This window comes from Stylophora pistillata, chromosome 1 (assembly GCF_964205215.1).
Source record: "Stylophora pistillata chromosome 1, jaStyPist1.2, whole genome shotgun sequence".
Lineage (NCBI taxonomy): Eukaryota > Metazoa > Cnidaria > Anthozoa > Scleractinia > Pocilloporidae > Stylophora > Stylophora pistillata.
The window spans coordinates 26,022,021-26,043,220 of NC_142519.1; the positions used below are offsets into that span (position 1 = coordinate 26,022,021).

The 21,200-nt window shown below is 38.8% G+C and overlaps 2 protein-coding genes and 1 long non-coding RNA gene across 7 annotated transcripts; 1 reads left to right on the forward strand and 2 right to left on the reverse strand.

Annotated features, from left to right (window-relative positions):
* Positions 1–776: 776 nt before the first annotated feature.
* LOC111320667 (uncharacterized) lies at positions 777–4,635 on the reverse strand. 3 transcript variants are annotated; one of them, XM_022923328.2, is made up of 4 exons: positions 4,496–4,635; positions 4,279–4,363; positions 3,042–3,082; positions 777–1,697 (listed from the first exon to the last, which is right to left on the reverse strand). In XM_022923328.2, exons 1-4 carry the CDS (start codon positions 4,514–4,516, stop codon positions 957–959), a joined length of 888 nt encoding a protein of 295 aa, XP_022779063.1. In that variant the 5' UTR covers positions 4,517–4,635; the 3' UTR covers positions 777–956. The 3 variants fall into 3 exon arrangements, with proteins under 3 accessions (XP_022779063.1, XP_088603007.1, XP_022779064.1); XM_088746881.1 differs by having other exon boundaries at positions 3,675–4,363; positions 4,496–4,559; XM_022923329.2 differs by having other exon boundaries at positions 3,042–3,975; positions 4,496–4,548.
* On the forward strand, positions 4,610–18,365 carry LOC111320644 (uncharacterized). The gene is made up of 3 exons (XR_002693885.2): positions 4,610–4,746; positions 5,463–5,542; positions 17,776–18,365. It is a non-coding gene; the product is annotated as an uncharacterized LOC111320644 (long non-coding RNA).
* LOC111320642 (SCO-spondin) lies at positions 5,413–20,235 on the reverse strand. Of its 3 annotated transcripts, none has more exons than XM_022923297.2 (2): positions 19,887–20,235; positions 5,413–10,671 (listed from the first exon to the last, which is right to left on the reverse strand). In XM_022923297.2, the coding sequence occupies exon 2, from the start codon at positions 10,589–10,591 to the stop codon at positions 6,230–6,232; it is 4,362 nt and encodes a 1,453-aa protein (XP_022779032.1). In that variant the 5' UTR covers positions 10,592–10,671; positions 19,887–20,235; the 3' UTR covers positions 5,413–6,229. The 3 variants fall into 3 exon arrangements, with proteins under 3 accessions (XP_022779032.1, XP_022779031.1, XP_022779030.1); XM_022923296.2 differs by lacking the exon at positions 19,887–20,235 and adding an exon at positions 16,724–16,850; XM_022923295.2 differs by lacking the exon at positions 19,887–20,235 and adding an exon at positions 11,261–11,386.
* Positions 20,236–21,200: the final 965 nt, after the last annotated feature.

Here is a 21,200-nt window from a genome sequence, read left to right on the forward strand (position 1 = left end):
GACCAATTTACAAGGAAATTTGTGGCAGTCAGTAGGAAAAATTGTTAATCTGGAGTAAAAGGGTTATGCAGAGCGCATGCTGCACAGATCCCACAGGTACTGCAAACCTGGTGTTGTGGCTTTGTTTATGAGAATGAGGGAAGAAGGAAAATGGCATAAATTATATGCTTTCAACATAGTAGCTTTGGGTCCCGAAGCTGGCCTTGTATGTGGGCTGTGTTTGTCCTGCTCTGGGGGATTTTCTATGGCTCTTGTTTTTGTTCCTGTACAAAAGCCAACAGTAAAAATTCCAATTTATCCAAGAAAGAAAGGAGACACCTGGCCAATGACCACTGCTGACTCCAATTCATCATTTTCATCATGATCATGTTTGTCACTAACCTGGGCTTGCTTTTACAGGACAAGAAGGATGTCAGGTTTCAGAAGATAGACATCCTATGAGGGTTGATGCATTTCTTTCAACAGCTTTAAGCCTTTTCATCTTGCAAATGACTCGTCTCATTTTGCCCATTAGATTATTTTTATCTAAAAAGTTGGCTTTTGTTAAAATGTTTTGTGACTCAGAAAACGTGAATATTTGGATAAAAAAATATAAGAACCACTACAGTAATTCCAGTATACTTAAGCCATACTTAATTAAAAGTGGGAACAAGTTAGCTTTTCTATTTGTATTGATTGGAACCTCACTACACCATAATAGAGTTACTTCTTAATTTGGGTGGTTGAAAAATTGAAGAACACACAGAATTCCAAGGTAGATGAAAAAACAGGACCAATCAATGGAAAGGTTAAGTTTAATGACTTTGTCTTCCTTTGATGTTTGTCTACCTTGGAGAATAATAGCAAAGATTCAAAATGACAGGCCTAAAATATGTGGGCCAAATTATCAATTTTGGCAGACACAATTTCAAATCCTACATTCAAACCCTGGCTATCTTTTCACAAATCAGGCTAAATTAAGTGGTTTCTTCCTGTCCTACTACACTTTCATAGGTAAAGTGCGGTGTCTCTAAAGGTGGAAGAGGTATATCTTCTTCACCATCAGTATTTTCATCAAGTTCTTTAATTGCTTGGTCTGACTCTTTATAATCCTTATCAGACTGAACATATGCAATCCTTTTGTCATTTTCTGCAGGTAGATTTAAGTCAGTATTATGAAAAATTGACTCAGAGTCAGTTTCACTCTGGCTCTTGATAAGATTTGCTGCAAACATTTCATTCTCAAGTTCATAACCAAATTTGAAGCGTATAAATTGTCGCAGATTGTCAAGAGCTTTCCTTAGCCTTGAGTTCTCCCTGTTAGAGTCCTCTAAATCTTGACTAAGGGAGAGAACCTGCATTTGCAATTCACTGACTTGTCCTTCAAGATCTTTGACAACTGATTTCTCATCTCTGGAGGCAGCACAATCAGAAGATGAACTCGTGGATGATACTGAAAAGTTCTCTGCAGATATTACCAAGCTGCTTGATTGTGAACATTCTGTATTTTTTTTCCCATCAACTGATTCAGTAGTCTTTTCCTCTAATTTTGATGAAATTTCACTCCGAACAACTTCCTGATTTTGCCTTTCTTGTAATATTTTGGCCTGCTCCTGTTTTTTCTTCTCTTGCTCAATTTGACATCGCTTCCATTTTTCTTTCAGGATTCTTTGCTGTCTACAATGATTGTTCATCTGTAACTGCAAGGAAACTAGTGCCTAGTTATAGGAGACAAAGTAATGGACTTAAATTAATGTCACGCTGGAAAACTGAATTCATTTACCAAGTCTCAAAGTTCAAATTATCCAAAGTAACCATTTGGCAAAAAAACTTGTTACCACAAAAAAAAACAACAAACAAACAAAGAACAAAATGTCTAGAAATGGTTAGACCATAAGATCTTGTTAAACACCAAGGCTTGGTCATGCTAGGACAGTGATTTTGATACAGTATGTTTCAGGTGGATAGTTTAGAAAAAGCAGGTTGGGACATGCATGTTTGAATGCCTAGAGAGCCTATTGTTCTGTGGGAGGTCATGGCTTCCCCTGGAAATTTTGTAGTTTTATACTAACACCATAGCATTTTCCTGCAGTCTGAGGTCTATAACAAATTTTGTGGCTTTGCTGACATTATAGAACTCAACCGATTTGAACACTTTTGACATAAATTATATGCTTGTTAGGAGTAAAGTGACATTTACAAGTGTAAAAGGTACGAACAGGGAAGCCAGTGTGTTTGAAGCAGGTAGATCTACCCACTATCTGCCTAAGCTGGGAAGAATGCTTAAAGTCCCTATGACACCTATTTTTTTAGCATTAAATTATAAAAACAGAAGTATGTAGAGGGTGTCTGGTAAGATTTGTGGGTGATTCTGATGCACCTTTGTTATTTTACGAGGTGATAAAAGTCCGAAATGGTATCAAACTTAGGCTTCCCGTATCTCTTTGGCCACGTTAAAGAGTACTGGAACCCGTGACGTAACGGTAGTAACACCAAGTTTATCAAAGAAGCAAAGTGAGTGTGGAAACTACTGTTTACAATCTTTTTAGCCAAAAAAATGCCATTTCGATGTGTAGTTTGGGGTTTTTAGAATACCCCTGACTCGATGAAGAATATTTCTCTCCACAAGATTCCTACTGTGATGTCATGGCGCCCAGTCCCTCTTTGCTCAGCCAGACATTTCATCTGCGGATTGAAGAGCTTGATGAAAAATTCAGGAAAGGGCAAAATACCACAAATGTTGCGAAAACATGTTTAAGAGTCATTACATTTTGCCGTAGAAACTTATAGAAAAAAATAAGTGTCATTGGTACTTTAAAGCATCGTTTTTGTTTCTTTACCCTTTCACTCCCAAGATCTTGTTTTCATTTGGTAATTCTCTTTACTGTCTACCATACAATTCTTATCATGTGAGTTTGGAGAATTTGGCATTGGATCAAGTTACAATTCCCTAATTGATATTTTTTCTTTCTTCTCATCACTTGTCTGCTTGACATTGTATTGATATTGTAAGGAGAAATTATCTTGTTACTAATGGGAGTTACTAATGGTTAATTTTTCACCTGTTTCACCTGAGTCATCTTAATAGCTTCCTGGAGGAATTCTAAATTATCATAAAAAACATTCAAAAGAAAACAATTAACACCAAATCTTTCATGTACTCTGCTACATAAAAAATATCAGTTTTGAAAGTATTACCTTTCAGTAACTATCAAAATTAAGCATGATTCATAATCATTCTATCTATTATAATACTAATCAAATAATTGTTGAATCAATAGTCTTTGGTTCAAAAGAGGGAGATCATAGGGATTATTACAAAGATATTGTAAGTCTTCATATTCTGTTCCATTTTCCAATTGACAAAATGTGGTATGAACAAAAAGGTGGCACAAGTGGCCCAGCCAAGTGTGCATACCTGCCATGCAACCCCCAGAGTACAAAAATCTGTAGATGTCTTCATGTAAACTGCGCGCGACAACCTGAACCGCACTTATTTCTATCATGTATTGTGCAATCTGATTGGTTGATTTCCAACCAATTACAATACTCATTAAATGTATATCAATTTGACTGCTCTGTTTTACTTTTTCAGATCGAGAACAGTTTAAATAAGAGCACCAAATCCTTTTTGACATCTCAAAAACAACTAAATTATTGAAAAAAAAATGAAAAAAGCCACGGCAGGTACTTCCCAGGAGATTTGGTGCTCCAACCAGGAGACCGGTAGAGTTGATGAAAAACTTGGACACTCCCACGAAAAGCAGGAGAGTTGGCAGGTATGCTGATGTTCTTGCCACATGTTGACCAAAAACAACTAAATTATTTAAAAAAAAAATGAAAAAAAGCCACGGCAGGTATTTCCCAGGAGATTTGGTGCTCCAACCAGAAGACCGGTAGAGTTAATGAAAAACTTGGAGACTCCCACGAAAACTGGGAGAGTTGGCAGGTATGCTGATGTTCTTTCCACATGTTGACCTCTTCTGTAACCTATCACTATACAGACCCAAAGCAACATGGAATATTAATTTTCTTTATATGAAAACAAACAAAATAAAACAAAATGTTGTGCATGTTGACTTCAACTGTGTCTGTCTTCAAATAGATCTTGACTAAGAGCCAATCAAAATGTATGTATAATTCAAGTTGTCACATAACTCCCATCATTCAACAAGGAATATTGCATTACAGGTAAAAGTGATACACACCCGCTAGGTTGAGCAATGAACATTTGCAAAAGGATAGAGTTGTAATATTTTATCATTCAGTTTATAATCCATTTACCCCCTCAAACCTGACCTAATGCCTTTTGATGACAAGTTATGGCATCTGCAAATTTTCTACGGTTGACCAAAGCCTCGGCTTTTCGGTCCTGTTGATGAGCCTAAAATGGATATAGTACGATGTCAGTTTACATTTGGGACTCAATTAGAAGCAATTTTCGATCGACGTTGATAAGGCAGACCGAAATGGGCCATACTTGGAAGTTTTACCTTCCAATAGAAGCCAACCTTACCCAGTTTAGAGGATAGTCCATAGAAACGATTCTGAGAACTGGAAAGAACCAAGCTCGACAGTCATTTACATGTTAATTAGCCAAAAAATATCATGAACGGAGCTCCCCCATTGTCCCCGACTGTCACTGGTCAGGTAATTATGGTGCGCATGGGCAAATGAATTCTTCCTCTGTTCATAAGGCTTGAGTCAGGTAGTCTTACAAAGGAAGGAACAGAACAGAATGCTGCATTCACAATATTCATGAGATAGGTTGGTAAAAATCTCATTTCTTTTGTTTCATTTATATAAGTGTAATTTACTTCATTGTATGTCCCAAAACACAGCCTTTTTTATTCAAGTCTGTCACATATCTTAAATATAAATAGAATAAATTTTAAGGCATGAAATTTTGCAGTTTTAATTGCTTTCTAAAAGTTTCCATTTATGAATAATGAAGGATTGGTTTTCCTAATGGTAAGGAAGATAATTTTTTTCTGCTCCCTCTACGACTAGCTGGTATTCCTCATATTTTACCTTATTATGGCAAGCTTTAACTGTATCATTTTGAAATTCTATGACTTTATAAAATTTGGACCAAATACCCACTGTATTCTCAAACCAAGAAATGTGATATAAATTTGGATTAAGAAAAAGTTTTTTTTCAACATGGGTGCAAAAGCAGGGAGGGATTATTTTGAAAATAAAAACTTTCGCCTTTTTTATTTCAACTATTCATTAAAATTGGAAATCTTACCCATTTTTGCCATTTTTTTCTTTAATCAAGAAAATTGAAACAAGAAACTGGGACCCCAACACTTGAACTGAAATAAGAAATTTGTCCTTTGTATTAAGAAAGCAGGCTTTGGGAGTGCATATCTGGGTTCATGTTTTACCACTTACAACTATTTCATGTACAGAAAAGACTTGGCCATTAAAAATTGTTGAAAAAATGATATTTTATTTTTTATTTGATAAATATTTCATAGGGAGCAATACTGCTATACAGTTCTTTTGTGCTAAAGTGGAAAGACACGCTAGATACAATTAAGGTTTGAACGAATAAGAGGTGAGGAGTAATGAAAAACAATGGAGCTTTACAGATCTGAAAGGGTATGATAGATTTTCTAGAGTCAATGATGTTGCAGTGAATTGCATCCATTTTTGCTAAATTTGTACCAGTCCTTTATCTTGTATCTTACAAAAATATTTTTCTAAAATGCCTTGAAATTTGTTTACATATACAGTTGATATATGCTAAAATACAATTATTTTATCATTTTTATATGCATTTCTATGAAATTATATCAGACTGGATTTACTTGAATGGACTTAATATGTATTTGGTTATGTTTGGTTATGTCATTGAGAAAAATTCTCCAAAACTTTTAAGTTTTCTCTTAAATCCTGGGTTGTGTTTGAATCAATAATTCAATTTTCAGGAGTTTTTAAGGTTTAGAAAAATACTATTAATAATAGTATTATAGATGTTTCATTATGGGAATTCAGGTAATAAAACCACATTGACAATACTATTTAGGCTTTTATACCAACTTGTGAAATTTTAAAATTATGTACAAAACATTTCTGATGCCTGATGGCAATATTTGTCTATGTGTCAATAAAAACTAAAAACTTGGAAAGCAATGCTTTATTAAGCATTAAAATAGACAAGGTATTTGAAGGAAATGTAGCAGATATTGACAACATTAACACTAAAAAAGAAAGTTGGATGTTCAGCTTTTTAAAATACATTTTAGGTATAAAATACATGATCTTTAATCCATCTTGTAAATCTGCCATTAATATGAGTAAAAACACTGTATTTACCAGGAATTCCACATTTAGGATTACCCCAGCTAATTATCCCTCCCAGGAACCACTTCTTCTTTTTACCTTTTGTATCACGGAATAGAAACCCTCCCCCGCTGTCTCTTTTGCAAGAATCTTTACGGTTACTAGAATACCCTGCACAGAGCATGTTAGATGTAACAAGCCATGTCTCACTCTCATAAGCCTTTTGACAGTTTTTATGAGAGACAACTGGCATGTCAACTTGTTGTAATTCAGTTGTATTCTTTTCTGTATCTGTGACACCCCACCCTAGCATGACACCCATTGTACCAGGAGTTACTTTGCGCCTCTGCTGCTTGCTAGGTAAACACACTGGACGTACATGATCAGTCATATTGGCTCTCCTTCTAAGTTTTATCAAGGCTAAATCCGAGTCAAAACTCCTCCAGTCGAAGTTTGGGTGGGGCACTATTTCTATACTGTCTGTACTTTGGACATGTGGATCCCTTAGTCCATATGTAATATCATGAACTCCAAGATGAATTTTGATACTGGAATAAAGCTTTTTTGTTTGCCTGTGGTATACACAATGAGCAGCAGTTACAACCCAGTTTTCTGCAACAAGAGATCCACCACAGTGAAAACGTTCAGCAACAATCAAAGCTACTTGCCATGGCCACTGACCAGGCATGGCTGTGCCACCTCCAAATATCCTTAAACGGGAATGATGTGTATTGTCATGGCTCAACCTGGAGACTCCACATATGGGAAGACAGAAAGGAACATCATCAGACCAAATACCATCATTTTCACAATGCCTTAGTCTTGGTCCATGGACAAAATAATGCTGCTTACAATGATATGAGACATAGTAAGATCCATATTGTTCAATTTTCTTGAAATAACCATTGTGAGGTTTTTCAGGATCAGGGCATAGACTCGGTGTTCCCAAAGAAATTTTTGCAGGATATGTTATTGGATGAATTGTTGGACATGAATCTGGGTTGCATTCTATGGCTTGTGAATTATTTCCTTCACAAATCATGTCACTATCAAGGCCATTGCATTTTCTAGTTCTCTTTTTTGTGCCACCACCACATGTTTGGCTGCAAGCTCCCCATGGAGACCAGCTACTCCATAATGCACAGGGTTTTACTTCACAGATGTTGCTTTCTACTTGGATGGGTCCTTCCTTGGCATCTGTACAGTTTCCGAGATGAAAGGGACTTAGTCTCCGTCTGCAGTACCTCAAACGGGTCTGATGTCCCTTAGAACAAGTTGTGGAACAGTGGGACCAACTTGTCCAAGAAGACCAGAAAGAATCATTTTGATCACATTGCTTGATAATGCAGCTTTTATACATGACATTTTCACCATGACAACCATCCCCACCAGCTTCTGGTTTGGGGTTGGTGCAGAATCTAAATTTCACCTGGCCTCCAGTACCACAAGATGAGGAACATGTGGTCCAGTTAGACCACATACTCCATCCACCATTCACTGGGCACTCTTTCTCAAAACAAGTTTCCACCTGTACCTTTGAATCTTGGCAACCTTCATAACTTGTATCTCCATTTCCACTACAATTTCTGAATCTATGTTGCTTTCCCAATCCACAACTGACAGAACATTGAGTCCAGCTTGACCATTCATTAGATATGCTTTGATTGGGACAAAGTCCTTGCAAGCAGGTCCTCATTTCAGTCTGATTTCCTCTGCAAGAAACAATGCTTACTCTTTCAACAGCTTCATGAGTTAAATTCTTGCACTGTCGTGTCCTTGTCTGGTGTCCAATATCACAGGATTTACTGCAACTTGTCCAGGTTGACCATTCTGACCATTCTATGTTTACAGAACATGCATGCTGACTACAATACTCAGTTTGGCTATAATTACCAGGACAATTTTTCCCTCCATGTTGTGCTGGGGGATTGTTGCATGTTCTTTTCCTTGACTTTGTACTGTTATGACAGGTCTTAGTGCAATCAGCCCAGTTTGACCACTCACTCCACCCTCCATGAATAGGACACGGTATTTGCTGGCAATTTTCAGTCTGAATAGTGTTTCCATTACAAGGTTGACCCCCATTCTTGGGGGCAGGGTTGTTGCAAGTTCGTACCCTAGACTTTCTACCAGTGGAGCAGCTTTTGCTACACTCAGTCCACTGTGACCAAGCTGCCCATTTTCCAGGAATGGGGCAAGGTGCTTTAGTACATGAAATGATTTCTGTTGCCTCACCAGAGCAATTTCTACCCCCAAATTGTGGAAAGGGATTACTGCAAGTTCTGTTGCGACTTCTTGTCCCATTTGCACACGTTTTGCTGCAGTCACTCCATGATGACCAGGTTGTCCATCCTCCATGGATTGGACATGGACCAAGGTCACAATACTTAAGATTAGAATAATTCCCAGAGCAGTTACGACCTCCATGTTGAGGTTTTGGATCACTGCAACTTCTAAACCTCACATTAGAGCCCTTTGAACATGTCACTGAACAGTGGGACCATGATGACCAGGTTGTCCATCCTCCATGGATAGGACATGGACCAAGGTCACAATTCTGAAGATTAGAGGGATTTCCAGAGCAGTTGCGACCTCCATGTTGTGGTGTTGGGTAACTACAACTCCTAATTCTCACCTGAGAGCCCCTTGAGCATGTCACTGAACAGTGGGACCAATTTGACCAGGCAGTCCATCCTCCATGGGTGGGACATGGCTCTGTATTGCAATTATGTTTTTGGGCTGAATCTCCATTGCAAATCTTCCCACCATACTGAGGAAGGGGGTTGGTACATGTTCTGTTTCTTGTCCTTATACCCCCTGAACATGATGCATTACAGCTTGACCAACTAGACCAGGCCGACCAACCACCATGAATTGGGCAGAAGCCTAAATAACACATTTCTGTGGAAATTTCGATTCCAAGGCATGGTTGTCCCGTGTTTTTGACTTGTGAGTCCTTACACGTTCTGACTCTCATTCTAGTTCCCCAAGAACACGTTACACTACAAGAAGACCATGGACTCCATTCGCCTTTATCTCTGCAGGGCCCTCTAGTACAACTGCGTGTTTCTTGTGAAGGCCCATTACAGGTGTTACTACTCAACCCAGTGAGAGAGTGTCGACAAGAACGAGTCTTTCTTTTCATTCCTGTTGAGCAAGATTTGCTGCATGGACTCCATTCTGACCAGGCCGTCCAGCTCGCTGTACAGGCCCGGCCGTGGCAGCTCTTTGTCTTTGTATCTCTCCCTTTGCAATTCTTTCCTCCCCTCCCTGGCGGAGGATTTGTACAGCGCCTTATCGAGGCTCGTGCACCGGCTCCGCAAGTGCTACTACAAGCACTCCAGGGGCTCCAATTTGTCCATCGACCATTCACGCAGTTGTACTGGTCATTTGCTACGCGCATAACGGACGTTCCTTTTAAATGCTCTGGCTTTGAACACGTTGCACGGAAAGCAGTTGAGGGGATGTATTTTGCTTTGAATCTCAACCAGACTTTTAACCAACGCAATTCGCAGCCACAGTGAAACGGATTATCATTAAGATAAACCTCTATACCTCTCTTCAATCCACCGAAAGCTCCTTCTGGAATTGTAGATATGTTGTTGTTTTGAAGTCGCAGCGTTTGTAGTTCTCTGAGGTCTCTGAATGCGTTTTTCGATATGTTCATGATTCTGTTGTCTCTGATTGTAAGCGTCTTAAGCGAGTTCTGGTAATGAAATGTTCCTATGCTAATGCTTGTTAAGTGGTTATTTGCTAGTGACAGAACTTGTAAAGAGAAAGATCCTCGAAAAGCATTTCCGGGGAACTTCTTGAGTTTATTGCGGTGGAGATCTAATTGCCTCAAGGACGGTAGATCTTGAAACAATTCCTCGGGAATGCTCTCGATGGCGTTATTATCAAGATAAATCTGTTGGAGGTCTCTTAATCCGTGAAAGAGAAGCCCTGGTAGTGACGACAGCTTGTTGAAACCAGCGTTGAAAGATTTGAGTCTCGCCAAGTCACGAAACACTGTCGCCGGAAAATCACGCAATTTGTTCGACCGCAAATTCAAGGTCATCAAATTTGTCAAATTTCTCAAAGCGGTCTCCGGTATCTCTGTAACCATGTTCCTATAAATTGATAAGAATTCCACTTCAAGAGGTATAGAGGATGGAATAGTAGTCAAACTTCCTTTGGAGCCACAGGACATAAAAAATTGGCTCGTAGTGGTACATTCGCATTCTCTCGGGCATTTGCTGCTTTCCCGCTTCAATTCGATGGAGAAAACGATCCAAAATGTTTTTGACAGGATAAGCAAACTCCAAACAACTCTGGAAAACATTGTGTCAGGTACGGCAACCTTCACGGGTTTACTATCAACGCATTAGAATGTCTCGTGAATGAAACTGCTGACCCGAGGAGCTGAAAACAAAAATACAACGTGAGGCACGTGTTATCTTCAGTGTATCGAGCAGGCGTTGTCTTGTTTAACATAAATCTCAACAACCGAAAGCCCCCCACTACTTTTGCAGACTTCAAACATGACCCTCCGGGCTAAGTTTGATAACTAGACAGTTTGGAGTCATTTTGGCTATGAGCCATCAGGCTGGAAGCAAATAAACCTCGTGCTGAAGCCATTAAGCTTGGGTTGAATTCGGAAATCTACATGCTTGTTTACAGAAGACTTGCATTAATGAAGTTTAATGTCAACTTCGTTTACCCTTGAACAAAGTAAAACCACGCTCCACTGGCGTTCTATAGCTCAACGTTTGTCTACAGGGATTTGTTTGATTCTTGTGTCTAGGTCCGGTAACTGCGATCTTCTCTGTGCTTTTGTGCTCAGAGCTGCTGGCGAGTCTCAGTTCACAGTTCCTTCAAGTGTCCTAGTAGTATTGTTAGCGAGTGGGTGACGATGGCAGTCATTTATCATCGAGTGCGAGAATCATGGATTGGTTGCAGCTTACAATAGTGGCATTACATGGCAATTTTACCAAATGATATTATATCTTACCTTTCTAAAACTAACATTCAAACCGGAAAAAGGACAAAAGCTGTTCCGATTAACCGCGATTGTAGTAAAGATATGTTTGTAGGATTCAGTCTAACATCTTATGACCCGATCAGTACGAAAGTCTCATTAATAGAGACAGCACGGTTGATGAATTCCCCATCCAAGGAAAGCAAGCAGCTTTTTTTAGTTTGGTCTGTCGGCTGAGCCTGATAGGCTTTAGCTTTGTTGTTCAAGAAACTGCGTTTCAAAGATGCTTTTGTAATAACAGTCTGCAAAAACTGGCCTGGACGACACAATAGCTTTGCTAATTGCCCACTAACAAAGGCGTTTTGTTATCTTAGATTTAATCTTTCAAGCACAAAAGAGCTTCACTTGGGATTTGATGCACGACTTGTCTAAATAAGAAACTCACAATCTAGTTCCTTGGTCAAATGACAAACAATTTCGTTTGTAAATGAAAACTAAACTCGATGTCTTGATAGTGGTTAGGTGCAGGTCTATTTCATACATACTGCCGTATATCAAAATTCCTGAGCATAAGTTAATTATAATTGCAGGTAGTTTTTTAAACTCAAATCCTAAGAACAACTATTAATTTTATTGTTGCATGTGGCCATTGTTTTAAGTGCCGCTCGGCAAGTCAACGTTATGATGGCAAGGTTTGGACACAAATAAAAGCTTATTAGGTTTAGAACACTATAGCATATATCGGACCGTACTTAAAAACTCTTAAGGCTGATAATAAATTTGTAAAAGGTGCAACAGAGATTTCAAATACGACATTTCTCTATGGGGTGATAGAAAGGGTCCTTTGTGCCAAACTGTCGTTTAGGACCACCCACCACCTCCAGGCAGTTGGTGAAAAACAGGTTACCCGCTACTTATTGCGTTATAATTGTTTGTACTCTTTTAAAACATAATTACCTTGAGGCGTTAATAGTTCTTGTAGGTCGTCACAAAAAAACAATGGTTTATTCATTCCAAGCACGTAGTATCTTTGCTATGGCGCCATTCGTAATTTATAAAGCATTCACATTCCCCGTGTACACGCCTCTAGGTCAAATTTTCATCTTTTTGGCTTGCAACAATGTGGAAATGTTGGTCTGTGCTTCTACTTTAAAATAACCTTATCACTTTTGTCTCACATTTTTTAGTTGTCTTCTTGCCCAGAAAATAGACAAATGAATTAGCATTAATTTTTACGACCTTAGATGTTTTGTCATACTAGTTAGAAGAGTGCTCTCTGTACGCAATAACTCGCAAGGATGTACATTCTTATAGAACTCTTCGCCAAAAAGACTCGCTCATCGCCAAGTACATAATATAGTCATGGGAAGGAGCTTTGAAAATTTATGACTCGGACTTGATACTTCTTGGGTCGTGTCTTTGCGATGTTATATTGCTACCGCTATATGATCAACTCCTTACCGTTTCATTTTCCGTTAGCCATTCAGACACTTGATCTTAGCAAGGAGATATAGACGGCGACACTCTGGCTTGAAATTGAGGGTCCTTCCGTTCTCCAAATAAACCGCAAATTTCAAAGTTTGTTTTTGAAACAACTTTAAAGATTGCTAAACGCCTTACCGCTTTTAACCGTTTCAGTGTTTAGGAAATTATAAGCTTATTCTCCAATTGCATTTGTTTTCAAAAGGCGCAATATTTTGGCCTATTTCTCAGTGTTACACCTCACTTCGGATTGAGCTTAAGAAAACAAGGACTACTTCATCTTAGTGCCTCTAACCGTCTAAGTGGATTATGTCGCCGACAAACCATTTAAGTATGTGGTTCATTGCCTCTAAGAGAATAAAAGTAGCTCAACATTAGACCCATCATTTCAGACGTTTAATATTTTGTCTTCTATACGCGAGAGAGAACTTCCTCCTGGACATTGAATGTTTTCTTTAAATTTGGGCTTCTAATCACTGTTTTTAGTTTGTTTTTCAAATTACGGTACTGGCCTAGTTTCAGTTACTGAAGAAATGATACTTTTTAAAACGGCTCTTCTTACACGCGCACATTGTTTAAGTGCACGCAAAATCCCATACCCTGCCCAGAATAGTTTCCAAAGAAAGTAACGGAACCAATTCGCAGAAATTAGCTCTATGGTGTCCTTTTGCGGCGTTTACCTCATTTACCTCAGTAAAGTCGCTTATAAGGGAGGAAGATTATTGCGGTTGAAAAAATTGAGTAGCACATTGCTGAGCTGTTTAGTTTTTATCCTCTTTTTTACCAGACAAGTGTTATTACTTGTCTCGTGACTTAGTAAATGTGCTTCTGAAAATTCGCTTACTTTCCTTGATTCTGTAACTCAGAGGAACTGAAAACTTTTAGTAACTTCCACCAGATAACCGTTGGAAACGGCCGAGAAGAAGTGCATGTTAAATCAAAATCAGAGGTTCTCATTATAGCGGCGTTTGTATTTGGTACTCAAATGAGAGGTCTACAGAAATAGTTAAGCAATATGTAGCAGGTCATGCGCCATATACTTTGTTCCTCACTTCAGAGAAGTGTAGAACTTTCCGCCCATTCTGTGTTAACTAGACGAGAACGAATAAGAGCGACGTGAGTCGAACGATATCGTTGAAAAATAATTCGTGTTTTGTAAATCCAGGTGATCAATTCGCTTCAGATTAACCTAAAGGAAGTCAAGGATCGCAAAGAAAATGAAGGAAGATGGTTAATTTTTAAGGTCAGTCGTCGAATAAGGGGGTTAAGCATTGATCACGAGCATGAGATAAAAAGTCTGAGTCCCTTACAGCGGTTCGATCGCGGTCATACAAGTCTCTCTAATCTCCCAGATGTTATGGTGAATCTTATCTGCTCCATGACCTTATGCACGCACGTTTTCTGCAGCGCTTGTAGCATAAGTAGTGTTTGATAGTATAGCGTTCTACTTGTTCGCTCTAAGTTTTCTTACATCAGGACTGCTTAATAGAAATAAAGAGGAGATTCTTTTGTCTACCTTTTAGAGTTGCGTTAACGATTTAAGGCTGAAAGCTTGCCCGAAATTTTCAACCAATCGGAACCAAAACTAAAGCCGATTGTGACTTGGTATCTCTTGTTTTCCCGCGCTTTTGGCAGGTTGCTTGTTTAGGTTTGAATTCTCATTTGTTCGTTGTGATATTTCCTTTTGTTCTGATTGGAGGTTGCAAAGATTAACCTGGTTTTGGTCTTACCGCTGACCAACTTACCAGAATTTAAATTTCTAACAGCACGACGAATGTCACACGCATCAACATTTTAATGACAAAGCTCGCCGAAGCTCTGAGAATTTATTCTACAAGAAGACTCGGAGAAGTTTTCTGTGTCCCATGCGAAAAACGTCTGTTGAATTGAACTCCGATTTTCATGTTTGTAATTTGTAACCATAGCGAGTTAATCTTCTTTATTGCCAATCATCCTTGTCTTTCTGTTGTTTATTATTTCCATCAGTTTTAGTGTTTGTCTATCTCTTACCAAACTGATCCTTCAGGGTTTCCTTTAGGTTTTAGTTAAATTTTTCTTTCCTTTTTTGACACGTTGAAGTAAACAAGTTGATATATCGTGACGTTAGGATTTTAAGTTCGTCGACTAAATTTATCTATCAGTACCATTTATAATTTTTGGCAATCGGCTTGTGTGCTATTTGGCCCCTATTGAATGTTGCCACTTAAAGATCATCGCTCTCCCAGTGAGCTCGTTATGAACCACAATAAACAGATTTACCCAACAACCTCGATTCGGTACCTTCGTGACAAATTTTTACGTTAGCTTAGAGTGGCTCACTCAACTGCCTTTTCAGAGCGCTCCCTTTGTAATTTTACATGTAGAATTTGCAGGTAAGTAGGAATAATACAAAGCAGTCAGGTGTAGAAATGAAAAATCATTTATTACCGTTATCGCGTCATGCGAATGTGCTAGAGTCAAATAGATCTCAAGTGTTTGAATGTGTCAATTCCCTTGGTGCAACGAGATATTGTTGTATAGCATTGTTAAGTTGTAAGTGTTTTATAAAATCAACAGAGCAATCAGGCGTTCAGGTGAAAGTTATCCCCTAACTATAGAACATACTTGTGTGGCACGCCTGAGTTGTGCGAGTGTCAAGTGTTTTATGGGTCCAATGGCTAAGGCTTGGTGCAGCGAGATTGTTGTATAATATTGTAAGTGTTTTATAAAAATCAAGAGAGTAATCAGGCGTTCAGTTGAAAGATATCCCTGGCTGTAGACCATACTTGTGTGGTGCGCCTTAATTGTGCGATTGTCAAGTGTCTTATTGGGCCAAATGAAGGCTTGGTGCAACGAAATTGTTGTATCAGATAGTCAGCTTTATTTTGAAAAAATGAAGAGAGTAATCAGCAGAACAAATGAAACATGGCTCTGACTGTACACCATGCGAGTGCAAGTTTTAAATATGGCTTAAAACTGTCTTAATATGCCTATTGCCCCCAGTGCGTCAAGATTGTTTATCAGTTTGTAAGCCGCCTTACTAATACAAGATAAGTTATCTTGTAAAAGATCAAGCATGTGCTTCGAAGAAATGTCCAATACACGCTTTTTACTACAACGCACGATTAGAATTAGGCTAAAAACAGCCGGGAATTAACCCTATGGGGTTAGAACTGATTTGCGGTCGCCACACCTACTTGTTTAAGGAATCCTTGCATCCACAGTGCGATTTACATAAGGGAAGTGCTGAGAGTTCAACTACTTTACGGAAATCAGAAAGCGAGAAACAGTCAAACGAAAGCTGAATACAAAACACTTCGACTTAAACGCACACAGCCGAGCCGGAGAATCATGTGTAGCTGAGCTAATCTTTGCTATTGATTTCACTACATTTTGGCTAGCATATAAATGTATTCTATTTACTAAGAACATGATCGATTCACCACAGTGACCTCTTACGTTTTTGTTTATATAGAAAGCGGCTTTTAAAACAAAATTATTTTGGCGAAAACCATTTCCGCTGTTTTGTTTACAAAAGGATTTGCTTTGCGTAGAATCTGAGAATTTTTAGATTGGAAATATCATGATACCGAAACCACAATCGTAAAACAATTTTGCAGTTTGAAAGAGTACAAGAACGATATCAGAAAAACACAGGTTCCACTTGTGTTGATAAATATTGAGGGTGAAAAAACACAGAATGTAGGAAATCACGAGGAATTCAGAAGACTGTATTTGAAAGCATAAAGCCTCATAAGGGCACAATGTCTTGGTAACGACGGAAACTTTCACTTAATTGAGACTGGCGAATGTTAGGGAAATTTAAAACTCATTCATTGGTTGTTTCACTCTACTCTCTTACTACTAATATCAACAGCTTTTTCAATGAAAAGCGGAGTTGAAAACTACAACCGTCGGAGCAAGTTTTTCTACTAAATTCTCAGTCAGATATGGCCTGCATTGCATTGTTTTTTTATGATGACCCTCAAATTATTTTTGAAAGGTATAGTTTTAAATGTAATCAACATGTCTTACCTAAGTCCTGTTGATAAGGTACAACTGTGTTGCACTTGGTTCGTATCAGGCCGTAGTGCACCGACCAAATTCACTCCGTAACCTCTCAAGGATATTGAAATGGCAACCACTCGACAGTGGATGCTATTTCAATATCCCAAGCTATTTGCTGCAGCTCGAGATGAGCCTAGGTCACATGACTTCCAAATTGCTTAAACGCCGCCGAGTCATACAATATTTATGACACGCGGACTACACCCTATGTCGTGTAAAGACACGCTGACTACACCCTATGTCGTGTAAACACTCCTTTACACCCTAATATCGGTATGTATATTCTCCATCCTGTTCTACTCACATTTCCAAAGGTGTAGCCTGCGTTGCAGCCGGACGTGTCACACAATTCCCGGTATAGTCCGTACTGTCTATACCGGCGGTTTAGACTGTCTGCAACGCAGGCTACAAAGGTGTTGACAGAGAGAATTTTTTCAAAAATCGAGAGCTTCTTTAGTTAGTGATCGTTTCCTCTATTCTCGTGACCTTAATGTTTGATTAAGGGGTGATATTGTAAGGAGAAGTTAGATTCTCGTCACTCTAAGAGGTCAAAGGGTAAACGAGACGCCTTGCTCCACCCAGATCCATTAGGCATTCATGTTACGTTACAGTGCCCATCCTATATCCTTGTTAAAAAGCCTGGACGTGCTGCTACCTTAAAAAGGCGCTGAGATTATTTTTTTCGCTGTGGTTAGCCTACAGATTCGAGCCATTTTGAATTTCTGCACTCGTTTCGGAGAAAACAAAACCACGCTCGAAAGAACAGAGATTTTCATTGGAGTTTTCATGACACACTTGATGATGAATTAGCGTTAAAAATGGTCTCTGCGTCGCGTCCCGGCGAGTTTCCCATCGCCTTATGAAAGGATTTGTCCATCTCAACCCAGAAGGAAAGAAACAGACTAAGACGTCCAGTTTCCGTTCTTTAAACGAGTTCTCTCGTGCACTTCGCGCAAAAATATTTAACTCAAACCAACAATATTGTAGTTATGATACAAATTGTTCTTTGTTTTCTGCAGGAACTTAAAAGACCTAACCTGGAAATGGAGTGATTGGCCAATCGTGTCTTTCGTGGGCTGCAAACGAAATTTGGGGATCCGACTCTGTGTTTAAGAATATTGAAACAATTTGAGCCACCTTGATTATGTCTCTTTAACATAGGGAAGGAAGAGGGAAGACGAAACTTGATCGCTGTTCTGTCAAGACTCTGCCACTCCGTTAGAGAGTTTTAACATCTTTAGCAAATGTCCAACTGCTGAAAATTTCTAAATTATCCGATAGAAATAGAAAATAGAAAAACAGCTTTCCCGAGCACTTCCTTTTTTCTGATTTCTCCCTTTCTCTTAGTTTTTGCAACCGAAATATTTGTTTAGCGCTTTTTGTAAGTAAATGAATTTTGAGAATAGTTGTGGTTAGTGGCCTCTCATCAGTTTATAGGCGTCGTAACTGTCACGAACTCACATGTGCGAAAACATTAGTCAACATGTTGTGTTGCACATTTAGAAAATTTTGAGTGATTAGAGCAAAGAATTCGTGCGAGACAGCAAGTTACGTGAAATGGTCATGTAATGTGATATTAATGAATAAAGGCTGATAGTTTCGAAAGAAACTGTTTGGGGCTGCGTCGGTGGGAGTAACGAAATAATTTGGATATATCAACAAAGTTGAAATGGTAAATTGGCCACCGTAACGATTACAAAAGCTGACGTTTCGAGCGTTTGCCCTTCGTCGGAGCGAATAATCTGATATTAGTTCAATGTGATGGTTTGATGATTGGATTGTAACAAAATGCCCGAGTTTACTACCAGAGACTATTATTTGAAAGAGCTATCTGACTACTTTGCTTGCTTCATCATTTTGTCGGAAAACTGCAGGGTCGTTGGATGGCATTTGTCGTGGCCAAATCGCGTGTAAAGAGCCCCGTGCGGTAATGCTTCGTTTGCTTCTTTTCAGCTCACTAAGAGACCAAGATAGAACGCAATGACGCGATTTGACAGTATGTTAACAATCTTGAATTGCTTATTCCAAAGGAGAATCCTGGCCTTAAAAATGGATTCGAACGATTGGTTCTCTCTTGTAGTAGTCACAACAACTAATTTTTTTTCAACTTTTACTTATCAAAACAAAAGCAAAGTCGACTTTAGCTTTACCTCGTTATTATTTTAACGGGAGATGTGTAGCGAAATAGTTCTAACCATTTCAAGTTCAAGATAACCGCAGCATTCACAACCATGTTTGCTTTCAACGTTCCGGCCAGACTTACGATGTAATATTCAAGGCGTTACTCGCGGCTCTGTCTTTTTGGGGCAACTTAACCACAACAGAACCTCTCCCGTCGATCCATTGACGTCATTGCTGGAAGTTGTTTCTCTCGGGTGGTTTCGCAATATTTTGGTCTCTATCAATTGTGGTTTTAAAACTAAACGTAGTTCGAGGCCCTTAATAATCGGGCTTTTATAGCCGCGGTTCACCTCCAAACACTCGATTTGAAATAAAAAGTCATGTAGAATCTGTGGCTACAACATATCTGTGACTTATTATATTAGCGGGTTAATAAGAATCTATAAGGGTGTCTCTTCTGAAGGATACGAAGAAATATGTAACTTCTGACTTAATTACGATCATTTAATGAGGTTATTTCACTTCCAGTTGGTCAAGAGCAGGCGTCGTTCTTTGTTTTGTCAATTTAGACAAGCCATGCTATGATTTTGTTACAAGACAACTATCTTTTCGGAGCACGTGACTAAGTAGTCATCAATGTTTCCATCGCGATAATGTGCTATTTACAACATATTTCTGACAAGGGGTGCTCCTGGGGACATCCTCTATTACGCGTTGTAGTAATTTCTTATCTTTTATATTTTAACTGAGAGGACCAAAGACATCAGTGAATTAAAAACACTTGCGATTTGCAACTTCATCCATCCTTTCATCATGTAAGAGTATGGCAACTATTCAGAACATAAGAGATTATGGATTCCCCATGTATATCTTCAGTTTTTGAAGTTAATTAACCATAACTGAGTATTCAGTCTCTACACTAATATTAGATAGTAGCGAGGACTGTCGTAAGATAAGCCACTACGCGAATCCTATTTGTCGGGCTAAAACTACAAAACAGTTATCTCACCTTTAATCGATGTTATCAGCAAATTACGGAGATATTCCAAACACAACCAGTACACGAAATCGCCTCTCTTTCGTATTTGATATGCCAATGCTTTCTGAAAGCAATTTAGCTGGCGTCAGTGTTATGTACTACTTACTCGAGAGATAACAGCCGTATCACTTGCAACTGAGGGATGTTGACGACTTAGGAAATGAGAATGTAAAGATAAATTGGGCGCTGCAGCTTATCTTCAACGCCATCTGATATTCTGGAGCACTAATGATATTTCCCGAATTGGCGAGGATAACATGATGGTCAAAATTAAAGGGATCAGGTCGTTATTCCTTCCTAGTGGCGAAGAAAGCGGTACATTTCGCGCTTCTAGGTCACGATTACAAAACAGTTATCAGTCATCACAAAATAGACGCGCGTTCATTGGTTTTCTTTCATGCCAATTGAGAATTAACACTGAATGCGTGCAGCTTGAGACGGAAGTTCCGCGATCTGGAGGAAGCCGGTCATTTATCAATAACCACAATCACGCTAACAAGCTGCAGATTTAACTGAATGCCTGTCTCAGCAGCGAAGAGGACTTAAGTCTTTTTTTAAATATCTTAATTCTAATAATTGGCTTGCAGGAATTGTGATTTATTGAGATTGATTTTGAAGTTATTTTCTTTTTTACATGTTGGTGATCACAAATCAAAGCTAATGATGATCACGACTCCCTTAACAATTTTGGTTAAAACTTTGTCATTAATGTTTTCACAATGGAGCTGCTTTTATTCATTTTCCTTTTTTCGTGTTAAGGCACAACCACACACACTTGAGAACTAAAGACAAGATCTCGTCTTACTGCCAAATCTAACCCTCTGGCAATATAGCAATTATGTTCTCTTGCCTCTGGCTAAGATCCTAAGTGCTCTGTTTCATTGTTCTTCAGAATGTAAACCATCTTCGGCGCACCTTTGTGAGAGTGGAAAGCAATTTCCTCCGCACAAAATTGACGGGCAAATGACCTTGCTTTCCGCAGGCTCGTCAGCATGATCCTAAGTACGAACTAAAGCGCTCTTATTTCTTCCCCTTACATCTCTACCTTGTTCTCCACGATCAAAACAGCCATAATCGAAAGAATCTTCTTCTTTAAAAAATTTGTCTCCTATTAGGTTTGCCTTGATTTCTTGGTATGTCAGAGTAATGATATCTGCTTCTTTGGAGGGGGCACTGGATTTAACACTCTAACAAAGCTGTGAAACTCCCCCGGAACTCACCTAACTGATTGACATGTAACTTCTCCTCACAACATAAATTCATCCAGCAAGTAAGAGAAGAAGA

What these genes read in the sequence shown, in the direction of transcription:
- LOC111320667 (XM_022923328.2), bottom strand. Translation starts at nt 4,516, where the DNA reads ATGGACTATCCTCTAAACTGG. An exon ending in TGGACTATCCTCTAAACTGG is followed by an intron (nt 4,364 to 4,495) that starts GTAAGGTTGGCT and finishes TATCCATTTTAG; the next exon opens with GCTCATCAACAGGACCGAAA. An exon ending in TTGTCATCAAAAGGCATTAG is followed by an intron (nt 3,083 to 4,278) that starts GTCAGGTTTGAG and finishes ATGATAATTTAG; the next exon opens with AATTCCTCCAGGAAGCTATT.
- LOC111320642 (XM_022923297.2), bottom strand. Translation starts at nt 10,591, where the DNA reads ATGTTTTCCAGAGTTGTTTGGAGTTTGCTTATCCTGTCAAAAACATTT.